Source organism: Theobroma cacao, chromosome 1 (genome assembly GCF_000208745.1).
Source record: "Theobroma cacao cultivar B97-61/B2 chromosome 1, Criollo_cocoa_genome_V2, whole genome shotgun sequence".
NCBI lineage: Eukaryota > Viridiplantae > Streptophyta > Magnoliopsida > Malvales > Malvaceae > Theobroma > Theobroma cacao.
In genome coordinates, this window is record NC_030850.1 from 29,184,286 (window position 1) to 29,209,586 (window position 25,301).

At 35.9% G+C, this 25,301-nt stretch overlaps 2 protein-coding genes across 13 annotated transcripts; one reads left to right on the forward strand and one right to left on the reverse strand.

Annotated features, from left to right (window-relative positions):
• Nucleotides 49-15,498, forward strand: LOC18613280 (probable protein phosphatase 2C 51). Of its 12 annotated transcripts, XR_001928565.1 has the most exons (22): nt 49-509; nt 1,115-1,376; nt 1,495-1,600; nt 1,683-1,824; nt 2,079-2,340; nt 3,197-3,564; nt 4,184-4,257; nt 5,070-5,223; nt 5,415-5,601; nt 6,307-6,520; nt 6,916-7,395; nt 7,979-8,036; nt 8,742-8,829; nt 9,685-9,759; nt 9,845-9,937; nt 10,104-10,247; nt 11,368-11,440; nt 12,890-12,972; nt 13,100-13,154; nt 13,954-14,029; nt 14,159-14,322; nt 15,000-15,498. XR_001928565.1 is itself a non-coding variant. In XM_018123833.1 (21 exons), exons 1-20 carry the CDS (start codon nt 89-91, stop codon nt 14,014-14,016), a joined length of 3,402 nt encoding a protein of 1,133 aa, XP_017979322.1. In that variant the 5' UTR covers nt 49-88; the 3' UTR covers nt 14,017-14,029; nt 14,159-14,789. The 12 variants fall into 12 exon arrangements, 9 of the variants coding, with proteins under 9 accessions (XP_017979322.1, XP_017979310.1, XP_017979330.1 ...); XR_001928564.1 differs by having other exon boundaries at nt 13,954-14,322; XM_018123833.1 differs by lacking the exon at nt 15,000-15,498 and having other exon boundaries at nt 14,159-14,789.
• On the reverse strand, nt 16,063-21,117 carry LOC18613281 (ETO1-like protein 1). The gene is made up of 5 exons (XM_018123866.1): nt 20,059-21,117; nt 18,254-19,966; nt 17,609-17,900; nt 16,582-16,891; nt 16,063-16,500 (listed from the first exon to the last, which is right to left on the reverse strand). Exons 1-5 carry the CDS (start codon nt 20,187-20,189, stop codon nt 16,280-16,282), a joined length of 2,667 nt encoding a protein of 888 aa, XP_017979355.1. The 5' UTR covers nt 20,190-21,117; the 3' UTR covers nt 16,063-16,279.

Consider the following 25,301-nt stretch of genomic DNA (forward strand, 5'->3'; position numbering starts at 1 on the left):
CTATAAGTTGTAAAAAATTTAGTATGAAACAAGTAAAGGGCTTAGATATTGGTCGATTTCCTTGAACAATGCTCTCCCCTGGTTACAGATGCTGACCTGGCAAACGAACTTGCCGTTGGAGCCGGGCAGCTCCCTGCTTTCTCCCTTCACAAACTCTCTCCACTGTTCACCTTGGTGGTTACATACCATCAATGAGAATCAAGAGTTGGTTAACGACGCGGCCACGATGTCGTTCAAATTAGTGCTCGTTGTTTTAGGGTTTCTGGTGTGCTTCACGACACCCTCTTACGCAGAATCGTCGACCTGTTTGATGGTGTACAAAGAAGGCGGTGCACCCGCGGTGTTTCAATCCCCAAAATGCCCTCTCTGGAAGCTCCCGAATCACGATTCCGGTAAAAGTGCCGCCACCTCCACGACGGCCCGTTGCCAATCGGCCTTGCTCCGGGGTCGAAGAAAGCACATGGAGGATCGCACTCTGTGCATGCTTGATCTCCACATTCCCTTCCCAAGTATCTCTCCATCTTCCTCTCTGTTTCTATTTACGTGTCTTTACGCTTAATTACGTCGTGTTAGGGTTTTTTTGGGTTTAACAATGTGTTGTCGGAGAATTTTCTTTTACTAGTAACTCTGCAGTGTTTAAGAAAAGAAAAGGAGAAATTTATAATGCAATTAATTAACAGTTCATATGCTATGGTTCAGAATGAGAATGAATTTGCCTATAGCGGTTCTTTTGTTAAAGCTTTATTACTTTGGGGAAAAAAATGGAACTTTTTTTAAGATTAAGGTTATGAAGTTTTGACTTCTAATTAAATGCTGAGTTTGATTCTAGTGACCCTAATCAGTATAGCGATGATATTAGCTTAACTCAAAGAAGGTTGAATTGTAAAATAGGGGAGAAATTTTGCTAAACTAGACTTAGATTAACTTCAAAGTTTACTACTGACTTAGTGCTCTTGTTGGGACAATTTTTTTAAGAATGATCTTATTAAATGATGAATGATTCTATACTTTTGCTGATTTAGTGATGGTTGAAGAAGTTTGTACATATCAATGATTTCATTACCTGTCTTAAGTCTCATTCTATTAGTTGTTTTAATATTTTGCTATATTGCAGCAGGCAAAATGGGTGTCAAGCAAGTTACAGTCGGAATTGTGGCAGTTTTTGATGGTCATAATGGTGCTGAAGCTAGTGAGATGGCTTCAAAACTTTTACTGGATTATTTTGCTTTGCATACATATTTCCTTTTGGATGCAACATTTTCTGTTATATTGAAGAGACCCTCTGGTAGATTGCCAAATATGGGAGAACGGGATATTGTTTTCCAAGTCCTTAATTGGGATGAAGAACTTGGAGGGCATGAATTGAACTTTGAGAGGTGCTTTCATATGTGCATGCAGAAATCTGCATGTTTCAATTCCTTGTTTCACAAAAATGGATATAGCTGTTTTATTACTGTTGGTGATTTCTAATCCCAGGTATGAATGCTTGCACAGATTTAAGTTTTCAGTCCCAGAAAATCTTGATGATTCTTTCCACTTGGACATATTGAAGGAAGCTTTGTTGAGGGCAGTCCATGATATAGATGTGGTATTTTCCAAGGTAAGTTCAATTAGTTTTCTCTTTCACTTCTTCTGGACTGTGGCATTAAGCTTTTATATTGATGTGATTTCAATCTGTGAAGGAAGCATCTAGAAAGAACCTTGGTTCAGGTTCAACAGCGACAGTTATACTGCTAGCAGATGGTCAGATTTTAGTTGCCAACATTGGAGATTCAAAAGCCATTCTGTGTTCTGAAAAATTTCTTTCTCCTGTTGAGGCTAAAGGTTAGATGAATCTTTGGTTGACACTTGAATTGATTAAAATATCCCTAGGCTCACATATATTTTCTGTAGCATGATTAGAATATTTTTGTCCCTCCTCCTTCCCTTTAAAAAAGTTGCTGATTGAGTTATGTTTATGAAATTACATCATTGCATGTCAGATTGTAGAGTATGATATATTGCAGTTAGATTTTGTTTTTCCATATTTACAAGAACATGGTAATGGTTATTCATTTCATGGAGCTTGCATATTGCAGCATCTTTATTACAATTGTACAGGGAACAGAGGCGCAATGGTGTTGTTTCACCTTTAAGAAATTCCAACTTTAAATTGACTGCATCCAATGGACTACTACGTTATATTGTCAAGGAACTAACTAGAGATCATCATCCTGATCGAGATGATGAAAGGTCTCGAGTAGAAGCTGCTGGTGGCTATGTTGTTGATTGGGGTGGTGTGCCACGTGTGAATGGTCAGCTGGCGATTTCCCGTGCTATTGGTGATGTATTATTTAAAAGGTGATGTTCTAAATTGGAAGAGTCAGTTTCTGTGAGATTTCATCTAGCTTACCTTCATTTATCTTCTTTTTGACATTAACCTCATGAAAATTTTGAGATTATGGCATGGCATAATTCAGCTGAAAATGCTTAGAATAAAACTAAACTTGCTGGTCAAAGTCGACGGACATCTTGGTAATTTTTTTATGAAGAGAGAGTTATTTTCTTATGTCGGTGCTTGGCTCCATGTTCATAAAAAGGTGTTTTATTGTGCATATATAGGTTTCTTAAAAGGTTCTTTTTTATATGATAAAGCATGTGCAGTGTAATAGTGTAAAAATGAAAGTGAAAGTAAGAAGGCTGTATAGGCTTCACAAGGGTGCTCCCATGGTAGCTTTTTCCTGCTAGAAATGTATAGATTTGGTATTTCCTTCCTGAAGTGTACAATTGTGAATTCCTGATGAAGCATGTCAAGCAGCAGGTTCTGCTTTAATGTCATCTTATAGTTGTGATTGGATCTTGCACTGCTTCATATGGGGGCAGATGAAGACAGGAGCCATACCCTCTTCCTTGGCAGATTGTTGTACTGTTTTTACATAATATAAAATGATTTGCTTTATTTTTAAAAAATCTGTTAAAATTGACATATTACTAAAAAGTGGAAAATATCCTGATTTGATGTATGCAAAGATTAATCTTTTGCTATATATTATTAAAATAGTACATAGTTATGTGTGTCTGTGCTTTCTAATTTACTTTTACATTCTGTTTGTCTTGCCAATCAACAGTTTTCTTTTAACATCTTAGTTTTTATATTTTAAGAAAAGCTCTTTATTCTCAAAAAATGTATTAAAATTTTTCTGTGCATTTTCTCCAGTTATGGTGTTACTGCTGCACCTGAGGTGACAGATTGGCAATCTCTGACTGCTAATGATAGTTATCTGGTGGTTGGCTCTGATGGCGTATTTGAAAAGTTGAGCTTGCAGGATGTTTGCGATTTACTTTGGGAAGTAAAGCCTCACGGAACTATGGGATCAGGGCTGTCTTCTTCATGCTCACTTTCACTAGCTGATTGCTTAGTCAATACTGCCTTTGAAAAGGGCAGCATGGACAATATGGCAGCTATTGTGGTTCCATTGGGATCTGCTTATCATTCTCAAAGCTTGCTGAATGAGAGGTGTGGAAGAAAAGGGCAGAAGGAATTCCCATCTAATGGACTACAAGAGTTCATTTATGAGCGATCAGGCAAGCATCTTGTGGTAAACTTTCTTGTGGATTTTTTTTGAAAGGAATGGGAACTGACTGAATTTATTTGTAATTTAAAGAAATTTTATGTAAAGAAAGTTTAATGAGAACTAAAGGAAGTTTAATGAATTTGACCTTCACTACCTGGTTCAGGAGAGAACTAGTTGTTTTAAGTATATGCTCTTTCAGTTTTATGCATACACAAATCAGTTTAAGCTCAGAGCCATTTAGCTAGCATGTTTGTTTGAAATAGCCATCTTCATTGGTAGAGAAAATACCACTGCAACAGTGTCATCCTTTCTTGCATTCGTTGTTAAACTATGTTCTTCTCAAGGTGCAGGCTTATTTATTTTCTGTCTTGTTTAGGTAAGGTTTCCTTGCATCTGTGTAATGGGCATGCTTCCCATTTAATTGCATTAGTCATTTATCTTCTCAGTTCTCTTGAAGAATCTTGTTTACATGCTATATTCTTTGGCTTCTTTAGCTGTATGGTTTTGAACTGTAGTTCCAAGATGCATCTTAGTTTTTTAAATTTTATTTATTTAAGAAGTTTGCTACTATGACTAATAATTATTTTCCACTTGTTAATGGGCTTGTTTCCTTTTGCCATCATGATCAGGTAATGGTATTATTGCTGATCTACTGCAGTTGGAACAAACTCATCCAATCAGAACCAAGTTTAGCAGGTTATTGGTAAGGCTGAGAAGCTAATGTGTTTCATTTTTTCTTGCTATTTTTTTTTTTTTGATTAGGAGATACATTTCCATTTTTTGTTTCCATTCTGAGAGAGATATCTAGGGGGTGTTGAACTTTTAAGAGATATTGTCTGGTTAAAGACTCAGTTCTACTTTATTCCTCCTCCAGTTGAATAGCTTTTCAAGTCATGTAAAGACCCTAAACTGCTGTTAAATATTGAGCTGGCAAATTTTTTAGGTGTCTATGAGCTCTGAAATTGGCATTCACTATCCATATTGGCAAGAACTGGTGCTGTTCCATTTTAAAAGAAATATGTTGCATGAGAAGAAAATAAAACTAAATAGAAAGTAGGGAAACTCTACTTTGATATAAGTGTGCCTTTTCATTTTATCTTGCTTCTTTCCTTCTCTTCTGAGAGGCTCCCGGATCTTATTTTCTTGTTGGGTTTGACAGAAAGAATTTATCAATTTATCAAAATCTCAAATTGTACCCACCTATGAGTTAGGTTCTTCCTGTTTTTCCCTTCAAAGTCTATATTTGATGACCCTGACTGTCATTTTCCTTTGCTTTGTGACAATATTAATCTCTTACATGTTTTAATTGGAGCTTAAACAAATTTCGATTTAGTTGTCATTATTACCCTTTTAAGACATTTAGGTGTAGTATGCCTTTGGTGTTAAGGGAATTTGACCTTCATACTGGTTGAGTCATTGGAGTTGATTGAGACGATGGAATCACTATTGTAGGAGCTTGCACCATGGTGTAGTAAATGCTTGTGTATATGATTTTGTTTGTTTTTTGCTATCTAGGTTGAAGGAAAACGTGGCAGTTATGGCTGTTTTTATTTATTTGAGAAGCTTGACAATGATGTGGATGATCCAATTCAAACTCGAAAGGAAGATCAGGAAGATTATGTGCTTGGTGTACGCCATGCTTTACCTAATGCCTTTGAACAACCCTGTGGTATGTAAAGTTTTCTTTCTCTCTTTTTTATATTGGATATTGGGCTGGGTTGGCTAACCCTTTGATCCATTGCCTGTTTGATTTATTTGGTTGGTCTGAAGCATATTGACTTCCTTAATGTTCCTGAAACCGATAGTGCAATGTCACAATACATGGGCAAAAAAATTTTTATTCTTTCAACTTTTTGTTAGGTGGACCTCTAAATGTGTACAGTGATCGGAGTTTATGCTTAAACTTTGGGATGACTGTTGATGGAGCTAATGATCAATGTGTGAATCCAGAGAGCTTTGCTAGTTTCCTTGGTTTGCTTGAATCCATACCCTTCCATGATACTAGTTCAAGTTATGGGTCAGAAGAGTATCCAATGCCAGATTCGAGGTATATTCTTTTCCTTACTTAATGCTTTCCTCCCCCTTTGGCGTTACCTTGGTGATCTTCCATGGCATTGATCCTCCCTCACTGAATTTAAAGGCCTTAATTACCCTCCAAAATCTTAATAATGTTGGATCGCCTCCTTGGCAGTGATCTTTGCGCAAAATTGCCCTAATTGATGCAAATATATGTAAAACAAATAAACAGATATTTATATATTTATATTCATAGTATTGTCATTTATTGATTTATTTATTTTTCTTCAATCTATGTACATATGGGTTTACATCAAATTAGAGATTTTTTTTATTAAAAAAGACATGGACTACTTTTGCAAGGATAATATTCTGATCCTACCATTTTGTTTCTAATAAGGTGATAGAAAATCACCATGGCTAGGATCACTGTATTCTCCATTTGCAAGGACAATGGATCCCTAAAAGTTTTGGAGAACAGAATTGGAGGAAATTAAAGTATCTCTTGTTGGCATATTTGCTCAAAGGACCCTTTGATTTTTCCCTCAAATTCCCAATATCAAATGTTATTCTCTTTAATCCAAACAATGGATAAAGTTTGATCATGTGCTATTTTGTATGTTTAAAGTGATTGGGTTTCCTCCAATCAGCATACAAAGGGTTAAAAAAAAAAGACAATTGATTGTTCTTTATTGTCATTTCACCATTATGACACTTGTACTTTTACTTTTATTAGGTATGTACTAAAGAAAAGATTTGGTCGTGGTTCTTATGGTGAGGTGTGGTTGTCATTCAGTTGGAATTGCCATCAAGGCAGTAATGCTTCAAGCTGGAGTGAAGAAAACCAGAACACCAGTTTTGGTGGCAGTAGTTCATGTAGTAATACATCTAGCCATGATAGTAATGCTGGTTTTCCTGATGGCAACTTGTTTATTCTGAAACGCATAATGGTAAGCCATTCTGGAGGTTTTTATGTTTGTTGAACCCATCTTGTGCAATGCCATTTATCTTCCTTGAAGGAGTGTTTGTTTCTACCTTGTTTATGACTGTTTTGTCTTAATACATCTTATGGTTTAGAGTTGTTGCCTTTAAGGTTACCTATGTTGCCTTGAGTTAGACTATTGAAAGAGGTGTTATTTTGGTTGGGTTGTTTAACGAATTTGTTGCTTTTTCATGTTTCTGACCTTTCGTCTAAACACATTTTGAATTAAGGAAATTTCTGTCTACTGATTTTTAATGTTTTTTTATTTTGGAGGATAAAATTTTGAAAATGATTTTGACATTAATCCAGAAAAGGAAAATGGAAAATGATTTTGATTTAATGTAGTCGGTTTCCCTATTACAGGTGGAGAGAGGGGCTTCAGTTTACTTAAGTGGTCTACGGGAGAAGTACTTTGGTGAAGTCTTCTTAAATGCCTCTAGAAATCTTGAAAGTTTTCCTTCAGCTGAAGTGTTGGAACCTTTCTTGGAGGAATCACAATCTGTTTTCAATGACCCATTAGATATGAATCCAGAATTAGGAATCACTTGGAGTTCTGAAAAAATTGGATGGCACAAGGCTGCCTATGAAGAAGGTTTGAACCATATTGCAAGATATGTAGAGTCATTTGAATCGCGATCTAATGAAATATGGCTTGTATTTCATTATGAGGGCATGTCACTATCGAAGCTTATGTATACTGTGGAAGAAGCAGAAAAAAATGCAACTGAAGAAAAGGTTGAAGAAGTAAAACAAGTTCAGGTATTGCGTCCATCAAAATGGTGGCATTGGTTGAAGACAACAGAAGAGGGACATGAGGAAATGCGCAATCTTATTCAACAGTTGGTACATCTACTTATGAATTTCAGATTTAAGTTTAAACTGTCATGATTTTATTGGTAGCCCACTGATTTAAAATTGTTATCATTCATTCAAATTCCTTCAAAAATTTCCCTGAAATGAATTAATGTTAAGCGATAAAGGAATATTGATTTTAACCTCTAGATTTCAGCTGTCCCCTTTTCCCTTACCTTTTCAAAAGATATAATCCATTCTCTTCCGTATTTTTCCTTTTGCAGCTCTCATCTTCTTTCTGTTTCTTTTTCTTTCATTTAATGACATGGAGGTTAAATTTATTTCTATTCTTTTGTTTTTGCAACAAACTTTGGTCAAGTCATATAGTACTACAAGCCTTTGACTCAGTTTGAGCACTCTTGGCTATATCCTTAAATTCTAGCTCGACTTAGTGAGCAATGCTCTGTAAAACATAACTAGTTCAAATCTCAACTTAGTACAAAATGTGGCTTATATTGTTTTCTATGAGAAGTTTTTCGTGTACCAATATACATTCTCCCTCCACTATCCTATATTTACTTTTGTTTGTTTTAACCGCTGTCGTCATCTATGCCTTCTGTTTTGATTTGCACAGTTGGTAGCACTGAAGTCCTGTCATGATCGCAATATCACCCACAGGGATATCAAACCTGGTGAGGATGGCAATGCCTTGTTTACTATGTTGTTTATCATGTATTATATATTTAAAAGTAAGACTTAGGATCTTGTGAAGATATCTATCAACTGCCATTGCTAGGTCCAAGCTTTAGTTTTTGGTCCCATTGGCTTAAAAGATTTGTATTTGGGTAAATATTATACCTCTTGGATTTCCTGTTGACACACTAATGACACATATTACATAAGTATAAATTATACCTTACATTCGGTGCATTGTTTTTAACTAGACTATTATGTTAGGATTGACCATTATTATTTGTACTTGGAGGTGTACAGTTAGGAGTGTATGCTTCTATAGCATGCGCTGACTGTTAAGGGGATAGGGCTGGGATGAGAGCTGTGCATGTCAATGGCATTGCTCTTGTCTACTTTTGAGGATGCTATGGTTTTATGTTAATAAACTAGTATATGTTGTCTTGTGCTTAATACTTTCCACTATCCGTGTATCTTTGCAAAGCATATAAATGCTGGACTCATAGTTAAATATTGCCATCTACTGTCAAAAACTTTTAGGAGTTCCCTTGTCCAATGTTCTGCATTCATATCTGCAGTGATAAATCATCAGGATAAAATGATATATAATGATCCCTTTGTTTCTTCAATTTTCCTATCACCTTTTGGGAAAATTATTCTATTGACTTTGTGCTAAATTGTATGCTTTTCATATTGCTTACTGGAAGAGAACATGGTTATATGCTTTGAGGACCAGGAGACTGGGAGATGCTTGAGAGGAATTCCAAGTGGAGATAAGAATTTTACCACTAGAATGTATTGTTGTTCATATCTCATTAATACTGCTTTAATGCTCAATTTGCTTCTCTTTTGAAGTTGGTGTGCATGCTTTACGCTGTTACTCATTGCATTGTATTTAAATAGTTGAAGCATATGTTTGTTGTTCTCCAAGGTCTCATTTCTTAGCCTTACGGTGTGTTTAATGCATATAGTAAGTGGTTGCTCCATATTGGAATAATAAGAAAGCACTCTCCTCATTTCTTTTATTTCCTGAAGACTTTAACCTTCATGAGACCTTCTGTGTGACCTCGCATTCTCAAAATTGATTGAGCAATAATTCATTGCTTTGATATTCTAGTTAAGGTGCATTATGCTGCCATTTTCAGTTGCACAGTACATACGTGTTTCACAATTTCTCTGTTACTACACTTATGGTCAAAAGTGCTCTCTTCTTTAAGATTTGTTGACCACTCAAGTTCTAGTGATTTGCATATCAATCAATGAATGAAACTTGAAGTCAGGTTTTAGCCCTTTGTTTGTATGAGTGTGTGTGTGTTTGGCTCGCATGAGCTTATCTTTTGAATACTACAAGTGAACCTTTTTCAATGAATAATAGCATATGAATTTCAAAAGGTGATGCAGCCATTGGAGACCCTAATTCATTACTCTTTGTTTTCAATTTTAGCATTTAGGACTTTAGAATATGAATTATGGGTATTTTGTTGTTAATAGGAAAGAATGGTTTTATAAAATGGTTAGCATTTGCAGTTGTGGCAAAGTTTATGTCCCACTATAGTGTGTGGTGTGTTGTTAGGTCTTGTTATAATCAGGTGCTTTGAAAACCATCCGAGTTACAAATTGTTAATAATGCCTTTTTCACCAATTATTTAGGCGCATCATTGACTTTGGAAGTGCAATAGATGGGTTTACAATGAAGCATTTATATGGATCAACTGGCCCTTCTAGGTGTGTTCCTGTTTAAGATCTTTGTCTTTTTCCTTATCCATGGTCTTGTTTCCAAAAAGAGAAAAGAACGTAATATCTACTCTAGTCTTTCCAGATCTGAGCAAACTCATGATTATAGTCCACCTGAAGCTCTTCTTAATGCTAGTTGGTATCAGGGGGCGACAAGCACTACTTTGAAGTATGTCAAGATGCCCTTTCATCATTTGTCTCTATCCAAAGTTCTTCATCCACACTATGAAATCTGTCTCAAAATTCTTGATTTAAGTTTTGTGACTTTTGTTTATTGAACTAGTATTGTGATTTTTTGAATTATGTTGACATTGTAATAATTGTTATTTTGACAGATATGATATGTGGAGTGTGGGTGTTGTGGTCTTAGAGATGATCTTAGGGTCACCAAATGTATTTCAGATAAGTGCTGTAACACGTACTCTGCTAGATCATCATCTTGAGGGTTGGAATGAAGGCTTGAAGGAGCTTGCTTATAAGTAAGTTCAACTCCATGTCTTCTCTTAGACAATGATTTAGAAATGGCTTTCCTTGAATATGATGTGTCTCTAGCAAGGTACCTTTGACACTTTAAAGGTATTCTGAGAGCAGGACTCTCTCTACATGGATAAGCCGATTAGTCTACTAACCTACTCTTTAATGCGTACAATCATGAATATCAAGTAGCTTAAATTGCATCTCTTCTGTAGGATGAATTTGAAAGATATGAACTATATGCTAATTTCTGAATCTTCCTTTTTTTTCTTTTGTTGAACAAGGTTGACAATGATCCTTTTTCAGTTTTTGATCCTTTATCTTTTTCTATAATCATAATTGTTGAGTTAGAAAAAAAAAAAGAAATATTGTGGCCAAGTTATTTTGGACATAGGCTTGTTTTATAGGCCCTGTAGTATCAGCGGAAGAAATTAGTTTCTTAAAAAGGTTTTATGAAGTTATGCTGTAATTTGAGCTTCTCTTCAGTTTAAGCTTCAAATGGAGGGTTAAAGCTTAGTTGTAGCTCTGTCGGTGACAAAAGTGAGGGTGTTAGAAGGGTAACTAATGAAAGCTGGCAAATTCTTGGGCTTGGGGATGTTAATGCTGGCTATGTTGGTGTCTTAGAAGAATTCTGCAGAAGTTGGTTTGACGTGATGCATAGGTAAGTTTTGGGTGAGAACTTTACTGGAAAGAAAATAACAAAAAGATTGAAGAAATTCAGTTCTCTGCATACACCATACTGTCTTAAAACATTCTTCCCTTTGTTCTTCTTTTTGTTGTTGCATTTTTCTTGTCCTTTACTTTTTTGACCACTTTAATAATTTTTTGTTGATCAGTTAATTTTGGGTTCACTCTGGAGGTGGAAGATAGGATAATGTGAACTATATGTTCTAAGCACCTATGAATCTTATGTATATGTTCTCCTGTGTTTCTGATAACTTGTATAGCAAATAGGCTTGTATATGTCTAACTAAATTGTTTATTTGAAACAACCAAGAAGTTTTATTCTGAAAGCTGTCAATCTACTGTTATTTTTATGTTTGTGATCACATATGCCAAGAGAGTATTTTCTACTTGAAAGAATTGGTGTGTAGTATACTTCTAACCCCGGAGTTGTGGTTTCAGGCTTAGATCATTCATGGAATTGTGCATCCTAATCACCGGAAGTTCCTCAAAACATCATCGTGCAATGAACCGAGTGAGTTCCGTCCTCTTTGTTATATAGGTTCCCTGTGTATCCTATTGCAAGAGCATGTTGCTAGTAATATTGCATGGTAATATATTATTTGATATTTTGTGTACAATTCCCATTCTCATTTATTTGAAATTTTCACATTGGTTAGGCTATTAATCAAGTATAAGTCAGTTTCTATGATTGACAAATTGGTTAAATCGATGTGCTGATTACTGATGTTTATATTTTCTTTTTCAATATGAATTCAACCTTTTTCAGCATTATATTGGCTTTTTGTCATCTGACCTGCAATTAAACCATTTATCAGTAGAATCCCTCTTGCTCTGGTTTGATGTTTTCAATGTTGGTGAAGAATTTAATTGTTTTTTTTTTTTTTTATAATTGGGGGAGGGGGGATTCGAACCCTGCTCTTTAGGCAGGGGGATTATGCACCAACCAATGAGACAAATGTTCTGGTGCAGGTGAAGAATTTAATTGTGATGCTTAGTAATGCATAAATTTAGTCTGTCACTCTGCAGAAATTAATCCAAATATCAAATATTTATACCATATAATAGTGGCACAGATTGCATAATGAACAATTAAAATTATTAAATAATGAATCGTCCTGAACATTATTTTACTCTTTTACATGCTTAATGCTACTTAAGTAATATCGCATGGTAATATATTATTTGATATTTTGTCTTCAATTCCCGTTCTCTTATTTGTTTGAAATTTTCATGTTGCTTAGGCTATTAATCAAGTAGAAGGCAGTTTCTATGATTGACAATTTGGTTAAATTGGCGTGCTGATTGCTGATGTTTATAATTTTCTTTGTGAATATTAAATCACCTCTTTTTCGATCACTATATTTACTTTTTGTCATCTGACCAGCAACTAAACCATTTAAGTAGAATCCCTCTTGCTCTGTTTGATGTTTTTAGTGTAGGTGATGAATTATGTGATACTACCACTAGATATTGGTGATATGACCTGTGTAAGCTAGTAAATATGAATATGTGAAGCATGTACTTAGGTCCAAATGTTGTCATGTGATAAAACAGTAAATAAAATCAAGGCGATAGTTCACAGCATTACAAGGGAAGTTAGTGATGCATAAAATTAGTCTATCAATCAGCGGAAAATTAATTTAAATATCGAATATTTTATATCATTGAATAGTGGCTCAGATTGTGTATTGAATGGTTAAAATTGTTAAATAATGAATCATACAGAATTTTATTTTCTATTCTTTTCCATGCTTAATGTTACTTCAGTTGGTATGCCACCATTCTATTTCTTCTGGTGACGGTTAATGAAGGCCTTGTGATCAAATTTTAAGTCATAGTTAAAGACAAATACTGTGTGTTAGAAGGGATGGTGCTCTGTCGATGCCTTTATTAGTCTTTGTTTTCCCTGCAATGAGGTTGATTTTCTATGTTTAGTGGTTAACCACATCGATGGATATAGGGTGGCATTTCACCTGCTTCCTGGAAATGCTCTGAAGAGTTTTTCTCCCATCAAATAAGGAGTAGAGACCCTCTTAAGCTTGGGTAAGTTTCCTGCTCTCTATAATATTTGAAGTGCACATGATTATCTGATTTTGTGATGTTTCTTGGTGTTATTCGCTTGTTATATTCCCCCCCCACTTGTTATATTTTTGTTCAAAATTATCTGCAGATTTCCAAATGTTTGGGCTTTGCGGTTAGTGCGTGACCTGTTGCTCTGGGACCCTGTAAGCTTTCAGATTTATAACTTCAATGGAAAATGATTGATGCATTTTCTTTTTAAAATTTTGTGACACAGTATATTAAGATAAAATGAATAAAACTTTAATTTGTTACCTTTCTTGTGCTGTTACAGTGCTTTCATATAGAAACGCATATGGTGGGGACTTTACAAATGTGTTTTAATTTTGCATTTTAGCAAGAACTTTGTGGTGGACTGCAGATCATATGTTTTCTTCATAATATTCATAGGCTCAAATTGCTTTTAAAGAGAATAACTACTTACATTTTTCAATGTTCTTTGAAGTAGTTAAGAGCAAAAGAAATAGCTTTTAGGTTTGCTATTTCTGTTTGTTGGCTTGAGAATAGCAAGGAGTTATGATTCATTTGTTAATGAAAAAACATGATAAAAATAGTTGAGATTTATAAAAAATATTCTCGAAAACTATAATTTAACTGTAAATGCATATAATTTATTTTTAACATACTTGTGCAGTTCTTTTACATTATATATAATGGCATATGGTTATTTTTAGCAATGAAAGGTAGTAGTTGAGGCGTGCTTTCAACTGTCTTTAGAGAAATATGTCTTTCCATAGTGACAGCGGTTTCTGAGCATCATATGCATTTATATCTCTTCCTTGAACTGGTAGGATGTTTAATGGTGAATGGGCTCTAGATGACAAATGAAGCAGCAATCCTTATAAAATAGAAGTTCTAGTGCAATTTATCTTTCTACTTGTCTTTTACTAGTAGTTTTTGTAAATGTGATGTTTTTGGGTTTGAAATGCATTTTGTATTTTGTAGGATGATCGGTTAAGTGTTGATGATGCTTTGAGGCATCCTTATTTCCAACCTCGCAAAAGTTGACAGAAGTACACAGGTCAACCATTTTTTTCTGAAGTTAACCATTTTCCTTGGGAAGTACGTTTGTCACTAATGTCTAAACATGGAAGACATGCATTTAGTTATGTTTGATCCAAGAAAATTGAAAATTTGATCCATTTTGAAGATCAAAGTGATGAAATAGATGGAAGGTGGATTTATCCTGAAGTTTCAGTCGCCAAGTTCCTTGCAACACAGAATGCTTGAGTTCCAGTGCCATTAGATCAAGTTGGATGCTATTGTGGCACCCAGTAAAGGATCCTATGTCACTGCCGAAGTGATGACCACAAGGTATGCCGGTTATCTTGTGATATAAATGTTCTTGGGTAAAATATGTCAAATACTGGCTGAAACATCTCAGATTTAGCCTAGTAATAGTGGGTTAACTTAGTATGAGGTCTAGACTTGCATCTTCTACACAGGCATTTTGAACTCAGGTGGTGGCTGTGTCTCATGGCATGTGCAATTACTTGTGGTTTGCTCTTAAGCGGTTCCTCATCATATGTGTGTGTGTGGATTGACACTAGTAATCCATATTGTTCTGCAACTGTATATAGTTTGTATATATTGACAGTGATTGGGGAGGCATGTAGAGAGAGGAGAGGGCCTTGTGCTGGGAGTATTTTATATTCGGGGTTGCTTTTTCTAGATTTGTGATAGTCTTGCCTGGTCTTCATAGGCTTTAATAGTCAGATCAAATTGTTGTGAAAAGTGGATAAGTTTTGTGATTGGCTTTGATAAAAGTTATTGTTTTTGTGTTTTGTTTTGTCAAATAAAAAATTGAAAGTTCATACGACACTAGGTGGGTTAGCAGACATCATATATTGGACTCTTAGTTGCTAGAAAGGCAGATTGCTTCCTGGGCTATTTGCTTTATTATGATATTAAAAGTATTTATCTGGACACTATCCTTTCCTCTCAACTGCGGAATATGCCATGACATTTGTTCTTTGTGGATGTTGGCCAAGGTGGGGTTCTCTCTCTCTAGAGACCGGTGACTCAGGTATGTGCCGTCCCTATCGCCGCCCCGAAACAAAACAGAGGGCTGCGGTCAATGCGGGTCTGAGGTAATAAAAAAGCTTCTTCACTTCACCCTTGAGGTAACGCGTGGTATCCACACGCTTTGTGATGGCCCCGTTTGGCACCAACAGTACGTACGGTGCTTTAACCCTGCTTTCGGCCTAGTCCCTTGGGCAAAGCACTAACACTGCGATTGGGCTCAATCCAATCGCACCTGGGGGACAATTCTACCCCCGTTGTTTATTTAATTTCTCCTATTTGGCCCCTCTAGGCCCTAGCTATTGTAGTTTGATGTGCATCCTGCCGTAACTGGTTATTACTATATTTAATATCACCGTTATAGGCGGATTCTAGTCTCTATGTCAAACCGAAATCAGAGAAATCCAATCCTTGTAGCTATTGTTTCTTATAAAAACCTTTTAGCTATTTGTAATATTTGTTTGTTTGTTTGTATGTGTGTACAGTTTCCTTTTTATGATGGAAGATAAACGCTGCATTGTCTAAATTACGTTGCCTGTATTGCTAAACGCTGTTTTTGGTGTTTGGTATTTTAGAAAGTTGTTATATAAAGTAAAAATAAATGAATGTAAAAAAATGCACATAAATTATAGTATTTGCTATTGTTGTTTATATAAAAATTATTAAAATTATGCATTGTTATATCAAAGCTAGTTTATGGGAATTTCTGTTTTGGAAGAGACGGGCTAGGTGAGTGAAGAATAGAGATATTACCTGGATATCAGTCCGTTTGTATGACCGACAACTGTCAGCACATCATTGCAGTCAGCAAAGCAAATAGAATGGGGGTTTCCATTACACCACTTTGGAGTTGCCGTTGCCACTCGAGGAGAAATCATTGCAAACAAATTCCTAAATTCGGATATTGCGCATTTGGCCTTTGCCCACTGAATGAAATTTTATTAAAGAGGTTACGATAACTACAAGACGATGCCGGCCGCAGTTGTTTCTTTCAAAGAAGGAAAGCGAAGAAAGAAAGTGCCAATGTGGGAGGGCCAGAGGAAGTAAGCCTTGAACAAATTTCATTAACAAAATTCTTACAGGATATAAATTACAAAGGAAACACGGATGCTACAAGCACACACTCGCTAGTATACACGGTAATGATACAATTCAAAATCTCTTTCCTTGTTTTTTTTAAGTTATAATTTCCTTCTTCTTTTTTTCTTTCTTTTACATTTTTAACCCAAAATAGAAAAAAAGTAAGTTTTTAAGGTTCATGGCTGTTTACACGGCTGTGTAGTTCCAACATTTCTTGATGGTTTGGGTCTACGGAGAGAGCAGCTCGACAATCTCGGAGCGCACCCAAGACATCACCAACATGCTCATGGAAGGCCGCCCGTAGGTGTAGGAGGTGAAGATCTGCTTTAAATGCTATAGCCTTTGACAGTTCAGCGATGGCTTCCTTCTCCTTGTAACTATCCATTAACACTGTTCCAACACAGCCTTTGCTTTCAGCTAAGTGAAAATTTTAATTAGCACTATATTAACAAAAACAAAATATGATCTGACCTGCAGCCCGATAACGGTAAGGATACACCCGAAGTGGATCCAATCGAGTGACCATCTCCAGATCTGCCTTTGTAAGGTCACGGTCACAGTACTCAGACCTCTTCTCATAGGCGGATGCATTATTTTTAGCCTTTTCAATCAGTTTAGTCATTTCCTCGTATGCTGCAGCCTTATCGTTTCTGAGAAAATGGACACGTGCAAGGCCTTGATGGGCTCTAGTGTGTCGGATCTTAAGGGCATTAATGTAGCAATCAGCTGCTGAGTCTAATTTCCCACAATCAACATACACACTTCCAAGATTGTTAAGAGCCTGGAAAATACGGAGCTCAAACAAAGATCAGATAATGCTGAAAGCCCAAATGTCCTGCCTTCTATGTTTTCTAACACCAAAATTAAAATCATGGAAGCACAAGTATAGTATCTTCAGAGATTTGGTAGCCATGTTGCATCACTAGAGCAAACACAACCAAATTCAAAAGTAGTACTTCCCTTTAAAACTGCCAGAAATTAGTTATGATATGTACCGCACTATATTGTAATGCACAAACAGTAAACATCAGCCTAGGATTTGACCAGATTCATATTGTGCCATTTAGAATTTTTTGCATTTTCCAAATTGGCCCTTTTAGGAATAATTGAAGACTGAATCTAATTATATGACCAATCCAGCCTAAGCAAATGCATCATTCATTGTATCACTCAAAAATATTCTGCATAATTTAGAACCAGTCTGCAATAGTAAACAAAGAGTCTTCACGCTCTTCAAATGTTGAATCACTGAGTCTAAGCAAACCTATGACCCAAGAAGCAAACAAACAAATAAATGAAGTTCAAAAAGCCAAGTACAAAGGAGAGTAGACTTATGAGAATCTCTCCATTTCAAAGTAAAAATTATGAAATGCTTTTTGGAAGCGATGCAACTACTTGACGGGGGACACACAAAAGTTATGGTTGTACACTCTGGAAGAAACTGCAGTGACATAGAGAAGATTTTCTAATAAAAAAGGTCGGGCAAAGGAAACCTTACCTGACCTTTCCGGAGATTATCTGAGGGGCATTTCAAGGCATTTTCAAGCAGTGAAATAACTGTTGAAGAACAAGATAGATCTAGACTAGAGTCAGCCAATGCGTAGGCTTTAAGGAAGAAGGCCTCAAAGGATCTCTTAATTTTGATAGACTCTTCTGCTTTTCGAAGCCCTTCCTCACAGTGACCAGTATCATATAAGATCCATCCCTCATAAACCAGGCGTTCATGTTCACTGGATGCATGTTGACGAGCTAATTCCAAACTTCGCATAGCCGCATCAGGACAATTTAATCTGATCAAGTGATGGCACAAAATTCTTAAAAGTCATATAAAAGAGGGGGAAAACAAAGCAAGGGAGGGGGGGGTAAGCATACATGGTTGTGGGGTAGATGGGGAAGACAATGGATGCTATAAAAGAAATATGAGAGCAGACCCATTTGTCAATTCATCTGTTCTGAAATTACTCAGCATGGTATAAACACTACAAGGTTCTGACATACATAAAATAAGCACGCATTTATGTGAATTAAAAACTATAAACTTGGTTTCAAATGCTTAAAAGGGGTAAAAGGGTGCAGGTTGACCCCTTTAAAACTTCAGAACTTATGTCAGAAGGCCCATAAAAGATTCGAAGTCTGTGCATACCTGAGGAGAAGCAATGACTGTCTGAAGTATAAAACACCTTTTGCCCCACCAGACTCAAGCATCTGGTAGATTACAGAGAGAGATCCGATATCGTCAACAGACGACCACCGATCATATAACTGCATCCAACAATCTGCTGTTGTCCAATTGTCAACATGCTCACGCACAAGTGTACGGAGCTGGGATGCTGCCACCCGTCCCTCAAACATTCTGTAATCTGGGGAAAGTGTTAGAATTGCCTGAACATCACGTATGGCTGCTTTGTAATCCTCAATAGCCAAATAAAGACAAAACCGGAGTTCCAAGCATTCTAAAGCAAGTTTAAACCCAAGAACCCGGTTGATCTCAGCAAGAGCAACTTGAACATTCTGTTTCATCATTAGGGAAGCAGCCCGATACATGTAGGGATAGGTAAGTGTAGGGTCCAGCTCAGTTGCTTTCTCAAGGTCTTCCCACCTCTTATCACCTTCACAGTATAGTGACCTTTCCTGATACATCCATCCCAGTGGGTTAACAGAAGAAATCACAGAGCTGAGCTTCTCATAAGACCAAAGTTTATGACCCTTAATGTAGCTCAGTCTAGCCAAACCTGCAATAGAATAAACATGACCTAAACTTACAGCGGCCTCAAAAAGCCTTTCAGCTTCATCATACTCTTTCCTCAGAAGCCTTACACATCCCAACTGATGAAAAGCTAACAGTCTCTGCCTGTCAGTTTCAGCAGATTCAATCAATTGTTCCAAGAAACAAACAGTTTTATCAGATCGAGGATCAAGGTTCATAGCCACTTCACTTAATAAACAATACAGTGAAAATGAGGCCTGCCCAACAATGATTGATCTCTGTTGTCTATCAGCATGGCTAAATATTTCTGCCACCTGTTCATCATTCAAACAATCAGGCAGTTCATGCAGAAAAACTTGCAAACATGATGCAGCAAGGACAGGGGAATTTTCTTCAATGGCATATTCCATGAGCTCCACAGCATCATCTTTGGTGCAAACCAAAGATGCAAGTTTCCTATCACAATCATCTTTGAGTCTTTCACAACAAAACTTGTTTGCAAAAACTAATATTTCCAACAAAAGATCAGGAGGGACTTCACTCAAAGTGCCTGTCATGCTGAACTCACCAATTGTCCTCATACCCAGTGGAGAGATATTGTTTTCAGATAGATCTATGTCCTCACAGAGTGATTCAGTGAAGTACCCATTAAGCATAGCATGAAATGGGGCTGAAAGGGAAGCAATTTTCTGCCTATCACAAACTATTTTCTCATCTCCAATTCTAAAGTTCACGTTTTTCAGGCTCTGGTCCCCATTCATCACAGCAGTCTCCTGGGAACTCCCATTCACCTTGCTTGGATGCTGAGAAACAACATCTATTGGCCCAAACTCTTGGGCACATCTATTGCAAGTCGCAAGTAAGTCAGCAATAAGTTCTTCCCCTTGCTTCTCATACTTTAACCATGCCCCAAATACAAGCCTCTCATGGACAGTGCCAGCCTTCTGCCAAGCAGAGCGGAGGCTTCTCCGCATCAATTTGGTTTCCCCAAGGCCCCTAAAGATCTGAAATTGTAATAAATAAAGATTCGACCTCTCTTGTGGAGAACATGACTCGAGTTCTTCATGAATTTGAGCTAAAACCTCGACATAATCAATAGGCTTAAAGAATGGCACTACTGGTGGCTCAGGAACCTTGATAAATGATTCTCTACAGCAATCATACCAAAATAATCTCAATTCAATTAAAAAGGAAAAAGAAGACTAGCAAAAACTCAGAAATTGAAAAAAAAAAAAACTTACATGGATGAAGAGGTAGTGTGAGAAGAAGAAAATTTGGAAAGCTTCCCTCTTTCAACTTGAAGCCAAGACTGAGGATTGATAGCATTGAGCTGTGATTCTTTACATGAATCAGAGGGAAAGAAAGTCCTCATTGGGCATAACAGATTAAACAAGTCCCAGATCTCCACAATAGCCTAATGGGGTCTTCTCTCTCTCCCTTTCCCGAACTCAAAAAACACACCAAGAAAAAATTTTGAAAAAAAGAAAGAGAGGGGAAACACAAAAACACAAGGCAGAATGGTTCCCTTCTTGTCAATAATCACACTAACCCTATTCAGCTAAGAATCCCTTCCAACCTCACCAAGCAACAATATTTCTATTATAAACATTTAATACAAGCAAACAAAACACCAGAAACAAACAATCGTTCACTATGTTTTCAATATGGGCATCTCTCAACAAGCTGGTACATCCTAGAATTTACACCAATATAATTCAAAAAAGGGTTCATTTCACTGTAAAAAAAAAAAAAACATATTTTCCTCGCGGATCCTATTCCACAAAAAAAAAAATATCAACTAGGACTAGTGCTTGGTTTTCAAACACAAAAAAAAAAAGGTCTCTTTAAAAGAAAATTATTATAAAAATAAAAAGCAATAAAATAAGAAACTACCAATTACCCACCAACAGTAACCGAAGATCTTTACCTCAAAGGCAACCAAACCCACATTATAGGCGTTCACAATAAAGCCAAAACACCTTCCCAAACACACTCGTATGAGAGCAAGTGGGAGAGAGAGACAGAGAGTTAGATTTTGGGTTTTTGAAATTTTGAAGAAAAGCTGAGCTGAGGCAGAGGGAGATCAAAGTTTGAAGAGGGAATCCAAATGGGAAAATAATCCTGAGTTCCCACGTTCCTATGCTTTTTGTAACGTTTCTTTTGTTTGGTAAAAGGGAAAGATTATTTTTTTTTCCCTTTTTCTTTTCTCGCTCACTTTCCTTGCGTTGGAGACCAGAAAGATTGCAGCTACTGTTTGTTGGAAGTACAAACAAGAAAAAACCTCAAACCCATAAATCAATAAAATAAAAACAAAGAAAAGAAATAGAGAAGAAGAGAGAGAGGCCAGTCAGAATCTCAGAGAGATAATTAAATGAGTTAATAATAACAAAAAAAAAAAAAGAACAAGTAGATGAACTGATGAGGATTTGGGTCAAACAAGTGGCTAATACGACATCGTGTGGTGAAGAATTATGGAAATAGTGATTAAAGTAATAATTGTCTTGTTTGCATCAATAATTGTCTTGCCCAGATGGGGTCCTTTGAATTATAGTCCGTGGAGATTTAAGTATATTACTTATGAAAAAGGAGAACTTCCTGTATATATTGCTCATATCGGAAGCAATAAATAATTGATTTATTTACTTCTTTTCTCTTTGTGACAGATCCACTAATAACTTGGGCCCACGCGGTACATAGTCAAAAGCCCTTAATACACAACAGCCATTTTCAATTGCCTTATCCTCAACATCCTTTTTTTTATTCTTTTTCATCTTTCGTGAACTCGTAACTTGTAAGTAGGTTAATGGGACCAATCATTCATAATTCTCTTTACCAATTCTACTTAACGTATGTTTATAAAAATTTAATTTGAATTATTTTAGAAAAATATTTTTTATTTAATATGCTATTAACATCAAATTTACAATATTAATATTCATTATAAAAACTTATTATAACTATTATCTTAACCAGAAACAATTGAAACATTTTAATATTTTTTATTTGATTTAATTATTTTATAATGTAAATATTAAAGTATTCAATAGGAGAACTTATTACTTACAAAATTAATGTGTATAATTTTGTAACATATTCGTGTTATTTGTAAATAATTAATCTATGATAGAATATTTTAAAAAAATTTTAAAATATTTTAAAAAAATTAAATAAGTTATTATTCTTTTATTGCATTTAATCAAATTTATATACTTCTATTTTATGTCAAATAGATCTTTATAACTAATGGTTGACTAATTATTATTAATCAAAATATTATTTATTATTTTATATTTATGTGGCGTTAACATGACATTGATGTAGATGCTAAAAATGACATATAATTATGTGGTTATGTCACATCAATATGTTATGTTAGAATATACTATGGCATATCAACATACCATGTTAACACTATGTGATATAAATGACAAGTGATATTTAACTAACAATAATTAATTAATACTTAAAAAGGTGTAGGGTTTGGGAATGGCGGCTCTTGTGTCAACAACTTTTCAACAAAAAAACGTTAACCTGACCATTCTTGATGATCGTTCTACAAAAAAGGTAGATTTAAGCAGTCTTCACCTAACAAAGATCTAATGATAATGCATAACAATCCTTCATTTAGGGATGTTTTATTAAGTTTAGATGGTGAAAGGCTTGGGTCTAAAACTAATGATCAGCAGGAAAACAATTTTTTGGATGACGATGATGTAGACTGGTTGAATGGTTTGGATGTTTCAAACTCTGATCATATCCAGGTGAGTTCAATTAAAGGTATCCCATATGTTAGGGTTTCTGTATGTATTCAAAAAGTACCATCGAAGAAATAAGAGCGTCGATCATTATGCGAATGCTTAGTCGTCCTCTGTTATACAAAACTCTCAATGAAAAGGTCCTTGTTATATGGAAGCCGGTTGGTAGATATACCATTGTTGATCTAGATGAGAACAAGTATCTAGTTAGATTTGAAAAGTTGGAAGGTTATCTGAGGGTGCTGTTGGATGACCTTTGGCTCATAATGGGGTATTACTTAATTGTTCATTCATGGACCTCTTCATACATTTGGGAAACTCACGAGCTTACAACAATGGCTACATGGGTGAGATTTCTAGAGATGCCTTTGCACATGTATCATAAGGCAATCCTCAGAAAAATGATCTCTTTGATTAGTGTAATGATTAAAATATATTATAATACCACTGTAGGTAAAATAGGCAAATTTGCAATGGTTGCAGTACAATTGGACTTACCAAAACCTTTGCTGCCTCGATTCATCTTTAATGATACTATTTAAAGAATCGACTATAAATGGCTGCCATGAATTTGTTTCTCATATGGGATGTATGGACACACCAAGGAAGTCTACACAAAACAAGTGGAAAAGTCTAATTCTAAAAAGCAATTTGATAATATGATGTCAGAGGAGGAAAATGAAGACAGCCCATATGGACCCTAGATGCTGGTGACTTGAAGAAAGCAATGTGGGACTGATGCTAGAGGTAAAGCTCGGGAAATGATAAATGATAACGGTTCAACAAGCTCAAGCTCAAGGTTTAATGTCTTAGATAGTAGTGTGATCAATGGTGGGGATACAGTGCAACGTGAAGGTACATCTCATGGTGGCCTAGAAGTAAACCATGAAAAATCTGACAGAGATGCCGAGTACTTTGTGAAAAAAGGTAATAATAGGGACGTGTGGTACGATGGACTTAAAGGCCAAAAGATGGTCCCTCAAAGGAAAGATAATGACTTAAGGGCAATAGCGACCCTTCTACCAGATGCTTCAGCAAAGGAAATATCTCTATGTGACCATGACGCTACCTCTGGTATGAAGGCTAAAGCTTTTATAAATGTGCAATTATTTCAAAATCAGTTGAATGACGTGCAGGTTGATAAATTAGCAATCACACCTATTACTCTAGATACGACAAAGCACTCTATGGTGGTAATAGTAGATAAGACATATCTTGTTAATAATGTGGATAGTAAGGATTATTATCATGTAAGGGACCTAGTCTCGGCTAAAATGAATGTAGGTATTTCTTTGTCAAGGGTTAACACTCACATCTTGGACAAAAAAGTTTTAGTGGCTTTACAAAGGACGTTTCTCAAGGAAAAAGGCCGATCAAAGAGCAATGTCTTTTCCTAACGAGTGAGAATTGCTTCTCAAATTTTGGAGAATAAAAACTCAATGTTAGTTCAGGCTCCTATGTCTAATGCCTCAAGTTCAGCCAACATGGTGTTGAGAGTAATAACAAGGCATCATGAGCTTTTTCTTTTTACTATTACTTTTATCGATTTGAAGTTGCTAGTTTGGAATTGTCAAGGTGTTGGCGATTATGCCTTTAAAGGTGTATTGAATGACTTTTGTCAAATATATAGCTTTCTATTTTGATTCTAGTGGAATCAAGAATAAGTGGAATTACGACGAACAAGGAAATAAGTTCACTGAAGTTCGAGAGATCACATAAGGTAGAGGCATCTAGATTTTCAAGAGGCATTTAAGGGTTATGGAAGGACAATATATAGATTTTGGTGGTCTGTAATCATCCTCAGTGTCTTCATCTTGCAATTAGGCATTAGAATGGATATGTTTGGTTTTTTACAACGATCTATGGTAATCCAGATTACAGAGTTCCTCGTGCTATATGGGCTGAACTATCATTATTTGCTGCTTCATTTGATCGTCGTGGCATATGATAGGAGATTTCAACTCTTTTCTTTTTGCTCATGAGAAAGTTGGTGGCTCACAGAGTGGTAGTAAACCTTGTCGTTTGTTCTAGAATTTTGTTACTAAATGTGGGCTACTCGATCTTGGCTTCAAAAGACCTAAGTACACATGAAAAAGAGGTTTAGACTCTGAAAGGATTGACAGAATGATTTGTAATAGAGCATGGAAGGTTCAATTTCGTTAGGCTTTTGTTCAACACCTGCCTCGAGTTAAATCTGACCATAGACCTTTACTAATTTCTATTGAGGATTGCAGGATAGTTAGCGCAAGTCCCAATTTTCAATTTCAAGCAGCTTGAATCACTCACTTTAATTTTGGAAATTTTGTTAAGCAAGCTTGGGACTCTTCTCATGACATTCATTCAACTTTGACTAAATTCACTAGAAGGCTCATTGGTGGAGTAAAGAGGTATATGAAAGTATAATTCAGAGAAAGAAAAGAATTCTTGCAAGAATTGTGGGCATAGAAAAAGCACTAGAGATTTGCCATTCGAATTATCTAAGCAAATTAAAGCTAAAGCTGAGGAAGGATTACAAGTTGGTGCAACAACAGGAAAAAATATTTTGGAAGTGAAAAGTAGACCGGATTGGCTTAATTTTAGGGACAAAAACACCAAAAATTTCCACCTTAGAATGATTCGAAGAAGGAATAAGGCGAAGATACTTCAAAGATGGGAATGGTAACTGGCTTGATGGGCAAGATGCAATTACGAATCATGCAATTGACTTTTTTAAATATCTATATTCTAAA